This window comes from Leopardus geoffroyi, chromosome B4 (assembly GCF_018350155.1).
Source record: "Leopardus geoffroyi isolate Oge1 chromosome B4, O.geoffroyi_Oge1_pat1.0, whole genome shotgun sequence".
NCBI lineage: Eukaryota > Metazoa > Chordata > Mammalia > Carnivora > Felidae > Leopardus > Leopardus geoffroyi.
The window spans coordinates 23700035-23721327 of record NC_059341.1 but is presented as its reverse complement, the minus strand read 5'-3'; the positions used below and the strand labels follow the sequence as shown (position 1 = coordinate 23721327).

The 21293-nt window shown below is 36.5% G+C and overlaps 1 protein-coding gene across 1 annotated transcript in view; it reads right to left on the bottom strand.

Moving 5' to 3' along the window:
- Positions 1-21293, bottom strand: part of GPR158 (G protein-coupled receptor 158) — a 426697-nt gene that overhangs the window by 7917 nt on the left and 397487 nt on the right. The window contains exons 8-9 of the mRNA XM_045462585.1: positions 5907-6045; positions 447-552 (exon numbers count right to left, since the gene is read on the bottom strand). Of these exons, the coding sequence (XP_045318541.1) occupies positions 447-552; positions 5907-6045 (245 nt within the window). The remainder of the gene's footprint in view (positions 1-446; positions 553-5906; positions 6046-21293) is intronic.

Sequence of the window (21293 nt, the reverse complement as noted above, 5' to 3'; positions counted from 1 at the left end):
TTATAATTATTTATTTCTATTTATATAAAAATTTTCTGAATGTTTGCAATACAATGCTTCTTGAATATCAATCCAAACAAGAGGACTCTTAGAAGAGGCTAATTCTTTTCAAAAAATAATTTTGATGTTATGGCTACAGTCAAAAGCCATCTTGAGCCCATAGTTAAAACATAACTGTGTATCAAAATATTTGAAAAACAACTGAACCAGACGATGGGTTTTGTAAAAATTGAAGCATTTAATAATTATATAGGATATTTAATGAATTCCAAAAGAAAAGAGACATCTAGTTCCCTGAGGAGAGAGCTTTAAAATTATTTTAGAGCGTCAAGCAAATCTCCACACCTCTCTTGGCCTATATGCCAGATATTTTTTTAAAGGAGAAACAACTCCATGCTTATTTAAAATAATTGTCTTGCAAGAGAAAAGTAATGTTAAAGGAGTACCTTTGGAATCAAAAGCAACCCAATGGTGACTGTCACAGTCAAATGAGTATGTGCAAAATACAGCATTAGCATCCAGTCAGACTGAAGTCTTGAGGCAAGAACGAATCTGAAATGAGAATGCACCAAGTTAGTAATCCAACAAGATCTCTATTTAAAACCCTAGGATACTTGGAAACTTTTTTCTTTGGTGTATTTAAAAAAAACAAGCAAGCATGGAAATGGTTGTATTGCTGTTTCTATGGCATATATTGTCATCACAGGAGAATAAGGCTCAAAGTGACTGCAATTGGATAAAGATATGAACTCTTTATTATTTATTATTTTAAGTTATTAGTAAGAAAGACAGCATATAGATATATAATGTGCTAATCATTTCCTGGAATTATTATTTTGTATGTAAATCGAATGTCTTAAATTTAAAGCAACGAACACTTATGAATTCAAAAGAAGAATGGGCTTACAAACTGGTGACTTCAGGAAAATTTGGGCTATGAGACACATCCAAATAACTCTCGATTCTAATTCTCTACATTTGAAAACATTAATCAAGAAAAAAAAATAAGAAAAAAAAAAGAGTAGGTAATTATCTGTCTTTGTGAATGACCTCAAAGGCTTCAATGATGAACAATGTAATGGAAAAATGAATATACTAATGGTTTGTAAAACGCCTCTTCTAAAATAAAAAATTTAGTTATTGTAAAGTATCAAACTGTTTTATGATAATTTAAAATGCCATATTTAAAATCATATCTTGCTGAGTAATTTATAAAGTTGTATTCTAGGAGAGTTTGCAGGAAACTTGTATAGGAAAACTTCAGTACTGAGATCTACTCTGGTAATTGCTGGAATATTTTCATAAATCATTAGGTATATGTACAAACAAACTCATGTTTTAAGGACTCATTCTTTTGCAGAAACCAGATGTTGCTTTTATCAAGGCCCTTTGCAATTATATTTTTCTTTTAATTTTTTCCCATCTACTGTTTATCCACGAAAAGCTAAATATGAGATTTTACTGCATTTGGAATTAGACAATCAGCATTTTGATTCAGTGATATACATCATCAAATTTAAAAAGCTGATATCTTGGGGCGCCTGGGTGGCGCAGTCGGTTAAGTGTCCGACTTCAGCCAGGTCACGATCTCGCGGTCCGTGAGTTCGAGCCCCGCGTCGGGCTCTGGGCTGATGGCTCAGAGCCTGGAGCCTGTTTCCGATTCTGTGTCTCCCTCTCTCTCTGCCCCTCCCCCGTTCATGCTCTGTCTCTCTCTGTCCCCAAAATAAATAAACGTTGAAAAAAAAAAAAAAAAAAAAAAAAAAAAAAGCTGATATCTTAAGACAATGCTTATGAACATTAACATATATAATGTTATATAAACATATATGAATCTAAACATAGAAGAAACTAATTTTATATCTGCATTATGCCATATTCATGACAAATTTACTAAGTAAATTAGTATTATTTATACTCAGAATTTCCACTAAGTGGATTTCTTCCTCATTTTTACCTCTATCCTATCCCCCACTCCCCCAAATACCAAGTTTCTCACCCCCTCTCCCTCAAATATCAAGTTAAAATGGAGGCTCAAGAGTTGTCCAAAATGGAGAGGTAGTTTCCCTTGTGTTTGGAGACATAGACAAAATGGACTTACAATACATGCATAGAAGTACAGAAAACTCACGATAGCTCACACATTACTAAACAGGATTTTATGAATTAACATCTTCTCTAATTCCTTTGTCAGAAAAGTGGCTTTATACCGGCCTTGGATATGACTAAATGAATATCCACTCTGTTCAGGGATGAGATATTTTTTGACAGAGTCTCTGTAGGGTCAGGTGAGATTTTTTTTTCTTTTTTAAAGCAGTGAAATAGGATCATCATCCTCAGTAACAAGTTACAGTATCTGAAGCATAGAAGCAATATAAAATGTGGCCTGGAAAATGATCTCATCCCAAACTGCTGGGGCCATTTCCAGTTCTGGGGCAGACAGTTATATGGAAGGGGATGGGTCTATAGTCCACAGGCTCACGCACTGGGGATTCCTATTCAAATGCCAGTGAACATTATGAATGCCAGTGAATGCAAGTGAATGTTAGCCTGACAGTATCTGGAAGGAACAATGCTTACATGTATTTTTAAAATGGTGAGTCTCCCAAAAAGTAATTTTGAAGTACTGTATACGAACATCAATTTTCCCTAAATTAACCAGCTTTTAAATACTGCTGGGCTTGTTAGGTTGCAATTCTGACTAGAACGATCTTAAGAGAAATTGGGTTTTGCAGTCATTTTAAAGATTGGTTTTCTTTGAAAGACTATTTCAGCTTCTAAAAAAATAGATCTAACAGTCAGGACCATAGAAATATTCAAAAATTCAAGTTAGGAAGAAAAGCAAACCTTTTAAAATCTCGCACTTTCCCAAAGCTCTGCTTTATGCTTAGTGAAGGATTATAGAACAGATTAAGCAAAATGCCTTCTGCATTATGAGACTGCCGGACTTAATCCTTTTAGTTTATTTGTTTAATCTGGCAATTTGATGGGAATAAAAGTAAATCTGTATATAAATATGCAGTTATAGCTTTACATATTTATGTATGTATATATACATACATACATACAGTTATGTATGTATAATTTTATATTTTAAGCAAATAAGAAAGAACAGATATGTCCTATTGATAGAGAATATCTTTGCTGACGTTGGATGCCTTATTTAATATTATTTGATTCTATTAAAAAATTACAAAGATGAACCCAGTTTATTTAAATTATTACGTTCTTGTTTCTTATTCTTGGACGTTACCAACATTGGAATCATAGCAGGTACAAATTCAGTCCACATGTAAATAAGAAATTGTATATACTTGACTCCTTTAATTATTACTGCCTATTACTTGCTTCTTGCTCATCTCCCTAAAGTCAGTGTTCTGTAGATTTAGTGTGTCAAACTATAATTCTATCCTTGGCTGTTTATGACCATACGAGTTAAATTTCTGAGAAAGTAGCTAATATATACTACGATTCTTTGAAGCCAATATGCTACAATCTAATTGAAAGGTAAGTTAAATTTGGAACTTAAAATGTAGGGCTTCCCACGCAGGTGTTCTTAGGCTTGCCTAAGAAAATACCAAGGCCTACCAAGGCTGGTCACCCTGCTGCCATTGGAAGTCCTCCCTGTTCAAAACTTATAGGGGACTACATAGTTGTCTGGAAGAAAATTGATCTTGTGAGTATGGCATGTCTACTAACACCAAATCTACTAGGTTCAACATGAACAATTCAGTCAGCACTTGTGCCTATGTGCACCCAGCTCATCATTTACATGGTTCATCTGGCTAGGCTAATGGGTTGTTTGGGACTCTGTAGGAAAGACCTAAGCAAAGTAAGAAAACTAATTTTGTTTTAAAGCAAGCTCGATGCCCAATGTGGGGCTTGAACTCATGACCTTCAGATCAAAAGTCGCATGCTCCCTGATTGAGCCAGCCAGGCTCCCAAGAAAATTATTCTCAGTGAATATTTAGCTTGTGTTTCCTAATATGTTAACAGTGTTTATCACTTTTGGGTGGTTGGATTAGGGAGTTTATTTTTTATCATTTTATGATTTATCTGTAATAACCACCTATTGCCTTCTTAAGAATTTTTTTTTAAGTTCATTTAAAAAGTGCTTTACCTTGCCTACTGCTGAAAAGACTTGGACCAATTGAGAGTTTAAAATCCATTGAAAAAATAAATCAATAAAATCAATCAATCAATCAATCAATAAAATCCATTGAAAAAACATTTAACAATGAAAATTGAAAAGAATAAATCTTCAAGTAGAAAAGGATAAGAATCAATTTAGGCAACTGCTTTAAACAGATTTAATTTCGTGGGCAATTTGGTTCTAAGAAATACAGCAGCTGATTGTAGGGCAAAAGTAGGAAGGCCTTTGCATGACATGGTCACATTCTGGCAACAGAAGACATTTAAACTCATCTTCAATAAGCCTCTTGGTATGCTTAGAACTCTGCAATTGGTTCATTTATATAACATTTAACTTATAAATGGTTCTAGAGAAGCATGTTTGTTATACCTTGAAACATATGTGTTTGATATCCTGGACACAAAAAACAAAAATGCAACTTTTCTTGGGAGATGGTTTGGGAGAACTGTGAAGACTTTGGGGCTCTGCCCATGGCAGAGTCCTCTCTGGTGCTCACTACACTGTGCACAGAGGACACCTCCTCTCGTGTCCTCCAGCTCTAGTCTAAATAGGATCGAGAGAGACTTCTTTTTGCCCAGTTATAATATCATATTTTGCTTCTCATCTTTCCTTCCTCTTCTCGTTTTCTCTTTTCTCTCTCTTTTGAGACGGGTCAAGACAAAGCAAAGAGGCAAATTCCCTGGATTCCTAGCCCTTTGATGGAGGCTCCAAGATGATCAAATCATAAATACCCCCTTTCTTACTTAAAAGATAAAAAGTGTAGGTGTGTCTAAGGCTCAACTGCTCTCTGCCATCATCTGTTCCTAGAAGTGCAAGATATAATTTTATAATTATTGACTAAAGTGAGAAATGATAAATATCTTCCAAAACTTCCACAGATCCACACCTTCCCACTCTGACTCCCACTATTATTAATGTTTTTCCACTGAGGGAAATGGCTGAATATTTAAAATTTCTCATTGTATTCTTAAGTACGTCCTAACTTTTAATATATGTCGAGCAAGTGAATGACATCTTTTTTGTTACTTTTGAAATTATAGGATTTCTTTTTTTGTTCTCACTGAGGTTTTCATTTCATTTTCAGACAGGCATAAATTCTCAGAAGATAAGTCACACATATTTCATTTTGTTCACTTATCATCAGCCCCTTTCTTCCTCCTTTGTACTCACCGAGTACAGAAATATAGGGGATACCCAAAAATGGAGGGCCAAGCATACATGCGTACAATAGAAGGTCACTGCTAAACCCCATTGCACACAAAAATCTAGTCCTTGGCTTGGAATGGTTTTTTAGTTTTGAATTCAGCAGAATAAATACACATAAATTGTCTACCTGAATATTGATTTTAAAAGCGTAACCCCATGCATTAAACATGAATGGAAACACAGATAATTTATTATATCAACTTTATGATGTATGCATGTGTAGCTTTATATCTTCAGAACAAAAAGTATTACATATCATAACAATATTCAATGACATTCCTGTAAGTGGTTTGATAGAATACAATAATACAGAGTAATTAACCTTCAAAATAAAGGTAGTAACAAAACATCAGCAGGAACTAAGAACAGTTAAAAAAAACAAAACCCTACATTCATTTGCCATTTCTGTGACAAAGATATTAGTCAGCTTAAAAACATTATCCTTCCTGAATCTTTCCATGATGCATTTTACCCAATTTTGCTATTTAAATCAAACCACAACACATCGGAGAAATAAAACAGTTATTTGCTAGCTCTACAGAGCACTTGCCTAATTGTATGGAATATAGCAGAGATAATGAGCTCATTGTGAACTGCGACAGCCATATAGCGTGGCTCATGAAATGCTGATGGGACTGTCCGCACTGCATAGCAGAGATAAACACCCCACAAGAGGAATAAAAATTCAGCTGTGAGAAGAAAAACAACAAAGAAAAGAACAATTTTCCATTAGTTTTATAGGCGAATAAAAATGCAAAATTTAAGTGCTTTAGCATGCATTTTGTGTCTATTACAGAAACATAAGTTTAGCTAGAAGTAGATGCATACAAAATGTCATTCACATATGAATACATGTGACATACATTTAAGATTTTATTCAGTGTGTAGACTTTTCAAAGGTACACTTTGGTTTTTGTTTTCTTGCTTTTTTAAAAACAGTGCTTGGTGTCTCAGATTTTTCTTTTGCTAATGCTTGGCTTTTTTCCTGAAACAACTGTAAAATTATTTTCTACATCTCCAACCTGAGTTTAAGATATTCATGGAGCATCTGGGTCATAATGAAGTCATCAAGGCCACAAAGGCTTGTATTGTGTTCATATGTAGCTTCTAGAAATGTAAGGTCTTACCGCATTGAATCTGGTTCAACAACATAAAAATATCCATTGCTAGAAATGTGAGAAAATAGGTTGATAAACATTCAGTGGCATGTTTTATAAATGAACCATTATTTCTTCACACATGACAGAAATCCCATCTTTTGTGGGTGGAGTGCTGAAGGCTTCGTAAAATTCATAATCACCTTGTTTGTGGGATCAAGCCAGAAGAGACAAGCATAGTAAAGCGGTTAAGGATAAGGGCTTCAGAATCACATTAGGCCTGATTGGAAATTCTGGCTCTGTCTCTAATTAACTTTGCATAATCTGAGGCAATTTAACGTCTCTGGCCACAGTTTTCTTATTTGGAAAATGAGAATAATAAAAAGTACATATTTCATGAGATTATTTGCTAATGAAATTAAAAAATGGATAAAAAGCACATAATATAGTTACGGACATGGTAGATATCAGATAAGTAAAGGAATACATAAAAACACACATTAAATGGATCTTATTGTTAAACATCTCGTTTGACTTTTTTTTTCCAAACTGAACATCACTACTTTAACCCTTTTTGACCAATAATTGCTACCATCCATTTTATCTGTCTTAGCGACATGACCTCACTGTAAGATAGTATCTACAGATAATAATATCTAATTAATAAGATAGATAATATCTAATTAATATCTAATTAATAAGAATAAAGAAGATAATATCTAATTAATAAGAATAAAGAAGAAAGCTCTAATTTGGAGAAAATATTTCATCAAATGCATTACCTGGAGGTAACCTACTTACTTATCTACTGAGACACTGACTTCCATTCCCATATGCTAAAGCTGTTTTACCTGCCAACCTTTCAGCCTATTTCTGTCAGTATTTAAACAATAGGTAGTGCCCTAATTATTGAAAATCCCTTAAATAAACACATCTGTCAAGAGATACTCTAAAACCCTGATGTGGTTAGAAGCCAAATAAAAAATAAGGCACACTCCAAGATCTCCATGAGATTTATTCAGTCCCAATTATTCAGTATGTTGGCCACTGGCCATGTGCTATAAATGTTCTTTCCAGCCGAGTTCTACTGGATCAGGAAAAGCAAATCAAGAAATGCTGAGGTCTTCATGTAGAACTTTCCTTCCTAACTCTTGTATTTCTTTTCTTTCTTTCTTTTTTTTTTTTTTTTTAAGTTTATTCATTTATTTTGAGAGAGAGAGAGAGAAAAAAAAAGAGAAAGTCCGGGTTGGGGAGGGACCAAAAAGGGAGAGAGAATCCCTAGCAGGCTCTGCATGGTAATCGCAGAGCCTGACATGGGGCATGATCTCACAAACTGAGATAATGACCTGAGCTGAAATCAAGAGGCAGATACTTAACCGACTGAGCCACCCAGTGGCCCTCTAACTTGTATTTCTGTCCATGGTACTGCTATTGCCTCTTCACCCGGGTTGAAAATCTCAGCTGCCTTTCTTTGGTACATTTCTACTTTGAGTTGTTTTTCATAGGGACCGTTCCTCCCAGTGCCCACAGTGACTACCCTTTAAGTGCCTATCATATTGCTCTTTATTTGTTACAGTTATTTTTCAACTGCCGCATCTAAACCTGGCTTCATCCTGTGTTCATTCATTCTTTATTTTCTGAAACTCCACTTTGATCACATCAGGATTTGTCCAAATCCCTGGCACTCCACTTGGGTTAGCTGATTCACATTTCCATTATAAGATTCACTCATACTCACTTAGGACCCTGGAAAGAATTCTTGCCCCAAAAGGAAGACTACAAGGGATTCATGCCTGGGCAGACATGTCCTCACATTTAAGCCTTTCTTGCTACCCAGGCTTCATGTTAGTTGCCCACTTTGCTTGGCCTTATTCTTTTGTGTTTGTATATTTCTCACCCCTGATTTATCTAGTTGTTAACCCCTCAGGTCAGGCTTTTGTGAGGTATTGCATGCATTGTCATTCAGATATCTCTAGTGGCTTACTATTATTTTACGAAGGCTTGGTCCTGACATTCCTAGCTCCCTGTGACTTCATGCTATACATCCAACATGACCTTCCAATACTCCCTAGCATGAACTCTGAGCTGGCCCAGGAAGACTGATTGTCCTCTGACCACTTCAAAGATTCTTCTTGCTTCTGAGTCTTTGTTTATGCTATTGCTCACACCAAAAATTTCTTCTCACCCACATTTTCCAATCTTATCCAAGTTTTCAATGTCCAATTCAGGTCCCACCTCCATCACAAGGCCACCTGAATTGATTCTGCCTTGCACTGAATTTTCCTTCCTCTAATCTCTTATGGGTTTTAACTATTGATATTGCACAATGCAGAGAATAATGCCACAGGATATATAATGGAGAGAAAATTATTTGTGGAGTCATGTTAATCACTCCCTTCTTTAGCCCCAAATAGTTATGACCTTCAGGAAAAGAAGCAAGTCTTATTTATTTATTTACTTACTTTTGAAATTCAAGTATAATTAACATCCAGGGTTATATAAATTTCAGGTGCGCAATCTAATGATTCAACAAGGAATCGAGGCTTTCAATGATTTTTTCTGCCTTTGCCCACACAGACAGCAACAGTATGGAGCATACATAGATAAGATTCAATAAATATTTGCTGAATTGAAAGAATATAAATGATATCACTTTCATGTTATTAGAGATGTAGACTTTCTGTTACCTTGTCACTCCCTCTAACACTGCAGGGATTACAGACGTGTAAAGGTCATACCGGCATTTTTATTAATAGTGCTAACTGCTGTTTACTGATGGGCCACGACGTGTATGGTAATGTGCTTGCCACTTAGGAATAATGAATCCAGAAATATTGTTAAACAACCACCAGCACAGAAGTGTGCTGAAATGGAAGGATTTCCACGTAGCAGAAACTATCTCCTTCTGAAGACACTACCTCCTGCCACTTACTGCAATCTTTTTACATAATGTTATCTTGAGGATTAAAAAAAGGAAAACAGGTTAATTAGGGTGCTGTAATGTATAATTATATTTAAAAATAAGAGATAAAGTAAGATTCCTCCCAACAGCTAAGCTTAACATTAAAATCATTTCATTAGCAATATCAAACAATATGCTCTGGCTGAAAAACAATTTATTATTCAAAGTACCAATTAAACTAAATGTGATATATAAAAGTTGTGCTTGGGAAAAAAAAATCAGTTTCATATAATTAACTTCAAACTAACACTGCAATTAGGAAAGAAAATATGCAGATGTTACCAAATTTTGCAGTGTTATTACGTGGGAGTTGAAATATGTGTTGTGCTTCTGCTTTAGAAAATAATTTCTGCTGTTAAATGATTTTGATGGGAGGCATGAGTACAGTTAGAGAGGGAATTGCATTTATATTCAAAGACCCAAGTGGAGCTTTCAGAAAACTGAGGTATTTTGCTTTTTAATCTATAAGGGATACCAGTTTGAAAGTGAGCTACCATAGCCTTTAAAAAATTTATATATGATAGTGAAAGCGATTTCAAGTTATCTTTCCAAAGGGCTGGGGTCAAGCAAAGTGAGAATTAGTATCAGTTCTTTGACACTGAAGACGCCTGGGCTCTGTGATCTCAGAACACCCACGATGGCTGAGAGGAAAACAACTTCAGAGTACAAATGTCTCTCAAGCTGTGGTTCCCTGCTTTGCTGTGCTGCAAAGGCATTTTTGTCTTAGTAACATTTTATGCTTCTTAGCCCCTTTAAAATTATTTTTATGTGGCACAAGTAAACATATAAATGACACATTTAGGTTGAATTTTCCAAGAATTTCTGTTTTTTTTAAAGAATTTTTTAAATGCTTATTTATTTTTGAGAGAGAGAGAGAGAGAGCAAGGAAGCATACGCAAGTGGGGGAGGGGCAGAGAGAGAGGGAGAGACAGAATCCCAAGCTCGCTCTGCGTTGTCACCGCAGAGCCTGATGCAGGCTCACGAACCGTGAGATCGTGACCTGAGCCGAAATCAAGAATCAGATGCTTCATCGACTGAGCCACCCGGGTGCCCCTCTAAGTATTTCTTTTAATGTCCTCCTCTGTTTTCCTCTAAGTCCTTCACTTTCAAAGTTTTCTGGTTTTGTGCATGCGATAACATGGTAGGCAGCACAGAAGTTATCATGAAGTATGAAAACAACTTCAATAATGCTTGAGAGTAACTCAAGTTCCAGTGTTCTAGGCCTCAACTGGCATACAGGAGCCTTGATATTTGGGAGGCTTAGTTGCCTTTTTTTTTTTTTAAATAAGAACAGTTGCGAGAGTTACAATGCTGAAAACAATGAGAATGATACTCTTGATAGAATTTTAAAGCTAGAAGTGACTTTATTAGACCATGGAGTCTGGGGGTGCTGTTTGGAGTGTGTATGTGGCTGCAAAGATGGGTGGTTGGTGAACTGCTGTGATTCTGCTTGCCTGAAGTCCCTTTATTGAGCTTTGGGACAGAGACTGAAGCAGTAGAATGTGGGTGGGTTTCACAAGGAGGACAGTGGAGGCAGGAATGTCTGCTCCCTCCTCGGCTCTCTGGAAGCAGTGAGTCACAGGGATGGGCAGCGCTGGGCTGCAGAACACGCCTGTGGAGAACCCTGTTGTATCCCTGTTGCCATCCCTGTGGTCACAGCAAAGTAGGGCCTGGAACACAGGCTCCTTAGTTCCTGACCAGTGCTCTCTAAATGACATCTTTAGGCTAAGATGAGGATGCTCTTACTAACTCTATTCTTTGCTCTATTATTAACAGAGGCATAGACAAAACCTTGGGAAATATTTTTTTTATCCTATTGAAGAAAACAAATATTTTCCCAAGCAACAATTGTTTGCACTTTAAATAATTGGTATGCTAATTAGGAAAAGCTAGTAATTCCATTCGGAATTACTTTTTGTCCCCTGAGTCTGACTTTGTAGCTAACATCTGTTGAACGTGCCAGGCACTGTACTAAATGCCTTTTGTACATTATCTACATGTATGAAGGCTTTATTGCAGGCTGGGCAAAATGTTGAATGTCCCAGTTTCAAGCTCGGATCACAGATACCATGTCATAATACTAAGGAATATGATTGTTAATCATGTGAACTATGTGGTGACTTGATTATTCCTCTCTTACACTCACTGCTAAGGAGTTCTCCAAGGCAAGCACTGCTGTGAATGGTCACACATTTGCAGGTTGGCTTTTCTTTATTGCTTCCTTTCATACATCTCTAGAACTTGGATCAAGTTTTTCACCATCTCCACTGCATCTTGAGTGGGAAAGTTAGAGAAGGCATATATTTTACCCCCTCTGTCTCTGGCACGTACATTTAAAGTTCTTAAGGTTTGATATGGGGTGATAGAAATTTAGTGAAATTCAGAAGCTCCAGAGTCTATGGACACACATTAAAGATCATGAACGTAGGAAGAGCTCATAAAGATAAGATAAGATTGGGGAACTTTCAGGGCACAGGGTCAATGTCACAAGGCACAGGGTCAATGTCAGGACAGTAAGTTGTGTCTTCTAGTAGAGTTCCTTCCATTTCCCTCTTGCCGTCATTTGCATGTGTGTTGTTTGAAGAGGGAGCTGCAGTCAGGATTATGTGTTACCTTTAAGAACTACATTTAGAGGCACCTGGGTGGCTCAGTCGGTTAGGCTTCTGCCCTCAGCTCAGGTCATGATCTCATGGTTGGGGGTGGTAGTTCGAACCCTGTGTCCCCTGTTTCAGGCTCTGAGCCTGGAGCCTGCTTCAGATTCTGTGTCTCCCTCTCTCTCTGCCCCTCCCTGCTTATGCTCTATCTCTCTGTCTCTCTGTCTCTCTGTCTCTCTCTCTCTCAAAAATAAATAAAACATTAAAACAATTTAAAAACTATGTTTAAAACTGTCAACCTGTTTTAAAGACTGACAGCATTGACAATTACTTACCTTTGGGCTACATCCCTAGATTCGCACATACTTTTTTAAGGGCTAGCTTGAGTGGTTTTAGGATGATTGTGTGTGGGGGGGGCTATATTCTGTTTATATTCTATCTTTGTGAAAATTATTTTACTTCTTTGAGATGTAGTTTTTTATATGATGTTAAAGGGGAAAGAGAAAATAAAACAATTTATTTTATACCTTAGTTTTATACTTACAGTGCCATTATCTCTTCTGGAAGTTAAAGAAATTAAGTTCCTTGTTCAATTTCTAGCTTATAAAATCTTTTGAAGACAATTTTGCTGAGTTAGGCTTGGCTCAGGACATTACTTGACCACTGAGTGGGGGACTCACATGGTCATTACAAATCTGCCTTTTTCTTGGCCTAAAGGTCTTTTTCTTATTTAATTTATCCCACAGTTTCCACTACTTTGGGGAATGGGTCTCAGTGAGTTGAAACTGAAAAGCCCACAAACCTTTCTACTCCTGCATATTCTAATCTCAGAGGAAATGGTGGTACCAGGCTCTTCATGATTACTGCAGAGATCGGAATGGGTTGAGCTGTAAGAATACAGGGAAGCTTGCAGTCCATAGGGATTAACAGCTTGTTATTTAAACTGTGATAGTCTTCTCAGTACAAGGAAAAGATCTGCCAAAATCTTCTTGACAACTGAGTTTAATCTATAGGATATTCTGTTCAAGCAACTAAAGACAGCCTTTTTTTTCCTTCTTAATGTTGCTTCCTCCCTTGAAAGTTCCAGGGCTCCCTTGGAGCTGAAACCCCTGAGAAGAAATTATGACCACCATGAGTATCTTAGATTCTCTTGCTCCCTGTCCTTTAGGAGCTGTCCCATGAGAATCCCCAGCCCTAACCTCAAATCTCCTAAATTTCCAAAAAGAAAAGTAGCACTGTAAGGATAAAATTAAGATAGAAAATAATTTGTCCTGTTAGCCCTGTAGCATCATATAAATAAATACTCCTCAAAGATGTAACAGACTTTTCAGAAGACATGGTATACAGATAAACAAAAAAATACCCCCCACTTCACTCTTTCTAAAAACAGTCAAGCAAGACGCTCCAAAAGCATGTGTGAGTTTCTAGCAATGCAGCCCAAGCCAAGGCAAATAAATTGTCTCTGTGGTCAGGCTTTTATCCTTTGATTGAAAATTAAAAATACATTTTTAAAGTGGTAACAAGTGATGCAGTGTGGATGAAGACGTATGGTACATTAGACTAAAAGAAGATGTATGTAAATGAATCTACATCATGAACATTAATCTAAGTCAGATGAAGAGGAAGTCTAATCTATTTTCTCCCACACTCATTAAATGGTGTTTATATCACATTTCACCTGTCATAAGATAGACTAATCTTCTACGGTAATTAAGTATTTACATCCTCAGAAACAATGACTATTTTAGAATTTCCCTATATAACTCAGTAAGAGAGTTACTGTGTTCTTGGTTCCTTCTAAACATTGGCATATGACTAACTAAATGACTGGACACATTGTTTTGTGTGTTTAAGATATCATACTAGGAAGGAAGAGAAAAAGAAGAGGATGTCAGTGAAGAAGAGAGTAAAGATTGTGTTTCCCGTAGTGAAAACATTCCATGTGGAATTCATGGAAATGAATTAGAACTTTTGAACAGTGGAATAATGAATATTGGGATTACTTTAGAACCACCAAATATTTAAAAATTCCCAAATGAAATGGGAACCCAAGCTCAACATGCCTGTTTGATTATTGCTTAGGTTTTTCTCTATGTCTTTCTTTCAAACTTGGTGAATAAAAGATACAGCAAGGGATGCCAAGCTCTAAGAAGTTTCCAAAACCACAAGATACCTCATGCACTGGTGGACTTTTCACAACTATGAAGACATGGACAAAGATCTTAATTTATAAAAGAGTCCTTATCAGGGAATAGTTATTAAATCATATAAATGTGGTTGAGAAGAGTTAAGCCATAACGGTGATATAGAAAGATACAGAGAATAACAGAAGGTAAACAGAAACCTGGATATAATTTTTTTGTATATATTCTTGTGCTTGATTAAGGAAGGCGGCAAAATAGCTTTATTCTCAATTACATCTCTTTTATTTATTTTTTTTTTTAATTTTTTTTTCAACGTTTGTTTATTTTTGGGACAGAGAGAGACAGAGCATGAACGGGGGAGGGGCAGAGAGAGGGAGACACAGAATCAGAAACAGGCTCCAGGCTCTGAGCCATCAGCCCAGAGCCTGACGCGGGGCTCGAACTCACGGACCGCGAGATCGTGACCTGGCTGAAGTCGGACGCTTAACCGACTGCGCCACCCAGGCGCCCCAACAATTACATCTCTTTTAAATCACATTAGATTATCATCACCTAACTTCTAGAAGAAACCAAGGAAACATTTCAGTGCTTGCCTAGATCTGAACTAAAGCTTGATGCTGAGATTTAGCCATGGAATAGAAGTTCCACATGTCCGTGACATTACCATCTATCAGTCACCCTTTTACAGCCTTGTTTCTTGTAGGTAAGGTATATGTCTGCTCACTTATTCTAATTTGTCTTGGTCATTGGTACTGTTTATCTTCAGTCTATGTTCTGAATGTGTAGTCAGATACTGACTGCTAACCAATGAAAGAATGAACTCTACTATATCACCACCTCTATTAAATTTATGTATTCCATGGGGTGCCTGGGTGGCTCAGTTGGTTGGGTATCCGACTTCAGCTCAGGTCACCATCTCATGGTTTGTGAGCTCAAGCCCCGCATTGGGTTCTGTGCTGAGAGCTCAATGCCTAGAACCTGCTTCAGATTTTGTGTCTCCCTCTCTCTCTGCCCCTTACCTGCTCGTACTCTGTATCTCTGTCTCTCTCTCACAAAAATAAATAAACATTAAAAAATTTTAAAAATAAAAAAAATTAAAGAAATTACGTATTCCAAACTTGGAAGCCCCATGTTGGAGGACTCTGCCTGCCAGCACTAAATCCAGGTGAAAAAGTATGGTCTTCCTTACTCTAGAGGTGACCTTATAAAGATAATTCAGGCATGAGAAGTTAATTCTACTCATGTGTTAGTTTGTACCAACAAATTAGGAAACTCATAGGGTAAAAGAATTTTAACTTTTTAGCCATGAAAAATTTAGTTGCTATTGTGCAAAATCTTGACGAGGCACAACTGACTAGCAACTTACTAAATAGGGCAAATAGATTTGGAAAAAAAAATCTGAGAATCCTACTACCAACATTTTTAGGATATTTATTTGCTGCCTCCATTAATTTAGAAGAATGTTTCTCAGTCCCAACTCCCTTATCCTTTACATAGAATAGTGGAGTAATAAAAATTATTTATCAATAGCATATCAGTTTTATTCTACTTCAATATTTGTAAGTGAATTATGTAATGTTTAAAAATATATATAATTTTGTTTTGCCATGTCAAATTTGTACCAATCTCTTATTTTGACTGTTGGACAAGTCAGAGGTAGAATTTTATAAAAGGGCTCAGGGCTGTCGATTTAGTTTGTATAACTTGCTCAAAAATACCTCCCAAATTTGAACATACCATTAAGTGAATATGGGGACCATTGTGTAACGGCTGGATTTTTAGCTTTATCATGTTTCTTCACACTCTTCTAATCCTGACCATAGAAAATATTACAAGATAAAGGGAGCTTAGCTCATTCTTTATTCTTTCAGCAAATATTTATCAAGAGCTGACAAATACTTTGTTAGGTGTCAGGGATATAATGAGAACAATCCAGTTGATGTTGCTGGGGAGTATTATAGCTACCAGCCTGGGAGAGAAAGGAGGGATGGGCATATGTAAGCATATGAGCTGTAGATAATGTATTGAAACATACTCAGAAAATTCAAAGGGGTGAGTCACAGGATGATAAATAGTATAAGTTTTATAGTATTTTTTTATTATCGTTATAGATGATCTCCAAAGAGGTATGGCAGCTAGTCTGATCCAGAAGTATTCTGGAACATTCACATTTTGAAATTCATTTTCCACCAGATTAAAAAAAAATCACTAGGGTTACTGGAGGGGTTGTGAGAGGGGGGATGGGCTAAATGGGTAAGGAGCACTAAGGAATCTACTCCTGAAATCATTGTTGCACTATATGCTAACTAATTTGGATGTAAATTAACAAAAATAAAAAATAAAACATAAAATAAATCACTAAAAATCTCCCAGACTTCTGGGCCTGGAAAACACCCTCACATTGTCCCATGTTCACCTGTCTTTTATAGTTGCAATGTTTACACTTCTATTTTATTTTTTTTAATTTAATTTATCTTCAGTAATCTCTTTGCCCAACGTGGGGCTCAAAATCCCCACCCTGAAATTAAGAGTCACATGCTTTACCGACTGAGCCAGCCAAGTGCCCCACACCTTTATTTGTTTTTCATGAAAGCTGACCTCACATTTTTTTTTGTATAGGACAAACATGATTATTAAGAATTATAGATATAAATAACAATGGGATTCTGAAAGTCATCATTTTCCCCTTTCTATGTTTTCAAACAAAGAAACTCAAAGAAGAAACTGAGTCTCATAGAGGTTTGGAGATTTCGCAAGCAGTCTCTACACCTGTTTCCTCCGTCTGAAACCCTGTGGCAGGGAAATCACCTGTCTGAGCAGTTCTGGAGATGCCCTATGCAGTGGGCATATTCTTTAAATGTATGACCCATATTTCTACCTAGAGTTCTACTTCAGTGGGAAGACTAGTACTGCACTCTTTCAAATGGTTCCCTATTTTGTATTTTTAAAAATTAAATCCTTTTTGACAGGGAAAGCTAACCCAGAATGCATGTTTATAAATATATTAACTATTACTTTCTCTTTTTTTTCTAAATTGACTCCTGACATTGATGTAAGTGTACAGAGCTTCTTGACGAAAATTTTCCACAACCTCCAGGTAAAACCTATCTATTGCTTCTCCACAGCCTGTCCCTTATATAGAAACATTTCCATTTAGGAAATGGAATAATTTAGCTTTTAGTACAGGTTTCCTCTTGGCTGACTGAAGATATAAGAATTTACTCTTGAATAACAGTCTGAGTATAAAAAAAATCTAAGGGCAAACACGCTACTTATAGAAATATATAAAGAGAACTGCAAAGAAGCATCTGCTGCACATTAGAAAACACTAAATTAAAAGAGGTTAAATACAGAATATCTAGTGCTACATGCACTAGAAAGAAAAATCAAAGATGCATGAAAGATAAATAAATGGAACTGCTGTAGGGTAGTGTGAAAAAAAATCACAGCAACCACATGTCGCTGATTTTTTAAGCCAGTCCTAATTTCAAATATTTGTTCCTGTTGTGAAACTTTGTGTCTTGACTTTTCTTTAGAGAAACGTGTTGCTGGAGTTTTTGAAACTATGGTGTTCCAGTAGTTTGTAGGAACAAAACAATGCCTGAAGATAACAAAACAAACACCACCACCAATTGACTTCCTCTCATCTCATGGTCTCTGCACCCTACCACTAGTCCACTAGTCTTTTATTTTCTGAGACCCTAATGCTACCATTTAACATCTGTGGCAATATTAGTTTCACTAATGCCTGCCTCTCAAGTCTTGCTACTTTTATCTCACTGCTAAAGCCATGCCCCAGATCTTCCAATCATAATCTCTCCTCTTAGCGTCTCTCTCCTCACCTTCACGGAGACCTGCTTATCATCCAAAGAAATGCATTTCCAGCAGCAGTTATGGATCTGTATTTTTTTCTTGTACTTCCTACCCCGCAGTCCTCAGGAAAGTGAGTGCAGGGTCCTCCTTGTTTTCTGTGTATCCCCTTCTCTGGTGTTATCCAGAATTACCGTATTTAAAAAATGTCTGCTTTTTCCATAGTTTCATCCTTGCTAGCGGAAAAATTTGCCACCAGGTAAGCTGTCTCTCTGGAGGAAAGCAGAGTCTAGTGGCAGGAAAGTACAATAAAAACAGCCCATGAATCTAAAGAACTATCGCAGAGGGAGCAGTTAAATAGCCTGAGAGAACGTTGTGGTCAGAATGGAATTCTTTTTTTTTTTTTTTAAGATTATTTTGAGAAAGAGAGAATGTGCATGTGTGTACGTGAGTGGGGGAGTGGCAGAGAGAGAGACGGGGAGAGAATACCAAGCAGGGTCCATGCTCAGCACCGAGTCTGATGCAGGGCTATTAGATCATGACCTGAGGCAAAATCAAGAGTTGGACGCTTAACTGACTGAGCCACCCAGGTGCCCCAGAAGGGAATCTTTTAATGAATGATTTGGGAGGTAGGGGAGTATCAGAAGACAGGAAAGTCATATAAAGTGAGAGAGGTCACTGGAGATAAGGGGGTTAATGTTGGATGAGGGGTTACTTTAGGTGATAAGAAGAAAAAATAAGAATGGATAGAAATACAGGAAGATCTATAGATATGTAGGTAAGATTTGGAAACAACTGATGTCTAATTGCTCCTACTTACTTTTTTCAAGGAGGAGGCATCTAACAGAAAAGAAGTTTGAAGGTATGAAGAGGGAGTACAATATAAGACTTGAAATAATCACTGCAAACAATGTTCTAATGATTGATCAGGGAAACAGTATTATGGAATGCCCAGAACACAGCTGAGATAAGTGACATGTGTTTTAGTATGTTCATCTGATTACTTCTTTGGAGTCAGTAGTTCTACACTTTAGAATAGCATCCAAATTACCTAGAAGGCTTGTGAAACACAGACTGCTGGGCCCCGCTATTCTTTTTTTTTTTTTTTTCAATATATGAAGTTTATTGTCAAATTGGTTTCCATACAACACCCAGTGCTCATCCCAAAAGGTGCCCTCCTCAATACCCATCACCCACTCTCCTCTCCCTCCCACCCGCCATCAACCCTCAGTTTGTTCTCAGTTTTTAAGAGTGCTTTGGCTCTCTCCCACTCTAACCTCTTTTTTTTTCCTTCCCCTCCCCCATGGGTTTCTGTAAGTTTCTCAGGATCCACATAAGAGTGAAAACATATGGTATCTGTCTTTCTCTGTATGGCTTATTTCACTTAGCATCACACTCTCCAGTTCCATCCATGTTGCTACAAAGGGCCATATTTCATTCTTTCTCATTGCCATGTAGTACTCCATTGTGTATATAAACCACAATTTCTTTATCCATTCATCAGTTGATGGACATTTAGGCTCTTTCCATATTTTGGCTATTGTTGAGAGTGCTGCTGTAAACATTGGGGTACAAGTGCCCCTATGCATCAGTACTCCTGTATCCCTTGGGTAAATTCCTAGCAGTGCTATTGCTGGGTCATAGGGTAGGTCTATTTTTAATTTTTTGAGGAACCTCCACACTGTTTTCCAGAGTGGCTGCACCAATTTGCATTCCCACCAACAGTGCAAGAGGGTTCCCGTTTCTCCACATCCTCTCCAGCATCTATAGTCTCCTGATTTGTTCATTTTTGGGCCCCGCTATTCCAGGGTCTGACAAGCAAGTCTGTAAATGGGTCCAAGAATGTGCATTTCTAACAGGTTCTAACAGGTTGCTGCCATTGGTTTTGAGAGCACACTTTTGAGAGCCACTGCTCTTTCTCCATCTAATGATTAGGTAGAATCAAAACCCCTGAATTTGGTACATCTATATATATCTATATATACCTTTAGGAGATGTATCTATATCATCTATATCTATATCTATATCATCTATATCTATATCTATTATTTATAATCTATCTATGTATATCTATACATGCCTTTAGGAGAGAGTTATACATATCTCTCTCCTGAAGGCAATCTAGATTGACTTTATGGATTCATCATCACATCACATTCCTGATTCTCCAAATTCCTATAACAGGTTTTCAAGACTCACAATAAACTTACATATCCAGCATTAGTCACAATGTATTCCAACATAATCTTCTTTTCTAGTTGGGCACTTCCTTCATGTTTCATACAATTTCCATCCACCTTCACCACTATTCCTATCAAAGGGAATGTTCTCTGTGCCACTTTACAGTAACCTAAATATTACCCATGGCTCAAAGAACTTCTCTTTTATAAAGATTCCTGGGTTCTGGTCCAGACTGTTGTCCTCCTTTGTTGAACTACTATTGTAACAAGAGTCTTCACCACATAATTTTGTTTTTAATAACTTTTAACAATTTCCATTTATTTATACAAACTAATAGTAAGCTATTTGGTGAGAGGAATAAGGGTTTTATTCATTTTATGTCTCCTGCAAAATGTTCAACACAGTATCAGAGAAATTATAGATACCCAGTGGGTCTTATTTATTGTATGAAAATTTACTTATATATAACAAAGTTTATGGAAAATAAATTACAGATTGCTGTCAGCTATATATTCTTATTCACTCTATATAGACATCAAATATCATAAATATGATTTTCTTTGGAGTGTAAAAGAAATTTTTAAAAGGCCTTGAATACATCTCAAAACCAAGATGTACAAAATACAAAAAAAGGCTAGGTAAATAGGCCATGCTTTCTGCTTGTTCATTCCCTACAATGATGTATTTTGAGTATTATAAAACAGAAAAGAAATATAGTGGGCTTTTCTTCACAGTAATATGGGGAAATGATTTTTCCTAGCTTGGTTAACTTGGATTGAACAATATAAAATAATGTCAGAGATTTATGTTGAGTAGAAATCTTTTATCTATATAACTTTTTAGATTTTCATATCCATATGAAAGTCAGAATCAGATTAGTTCTACGCTTTATCTTCTGACATTGATATATACTGATACGGATCTAATTATAATTTCTGATCTCTTCTTTGATATTATTCAAAATAATGATGTTTGGCTTTATATATTATCAATATAACCATTCTTTTATATACCCACATTGCTTTATTCATACAGATATCAGGCCCAGAAAATTTCTAAAATGTCTTGCCCAGAAAAATATTATTACATTTAAATTATAAACTAAATACATATTTTATTAATTAACTTCTGGCAAAATGCTAAATGTGA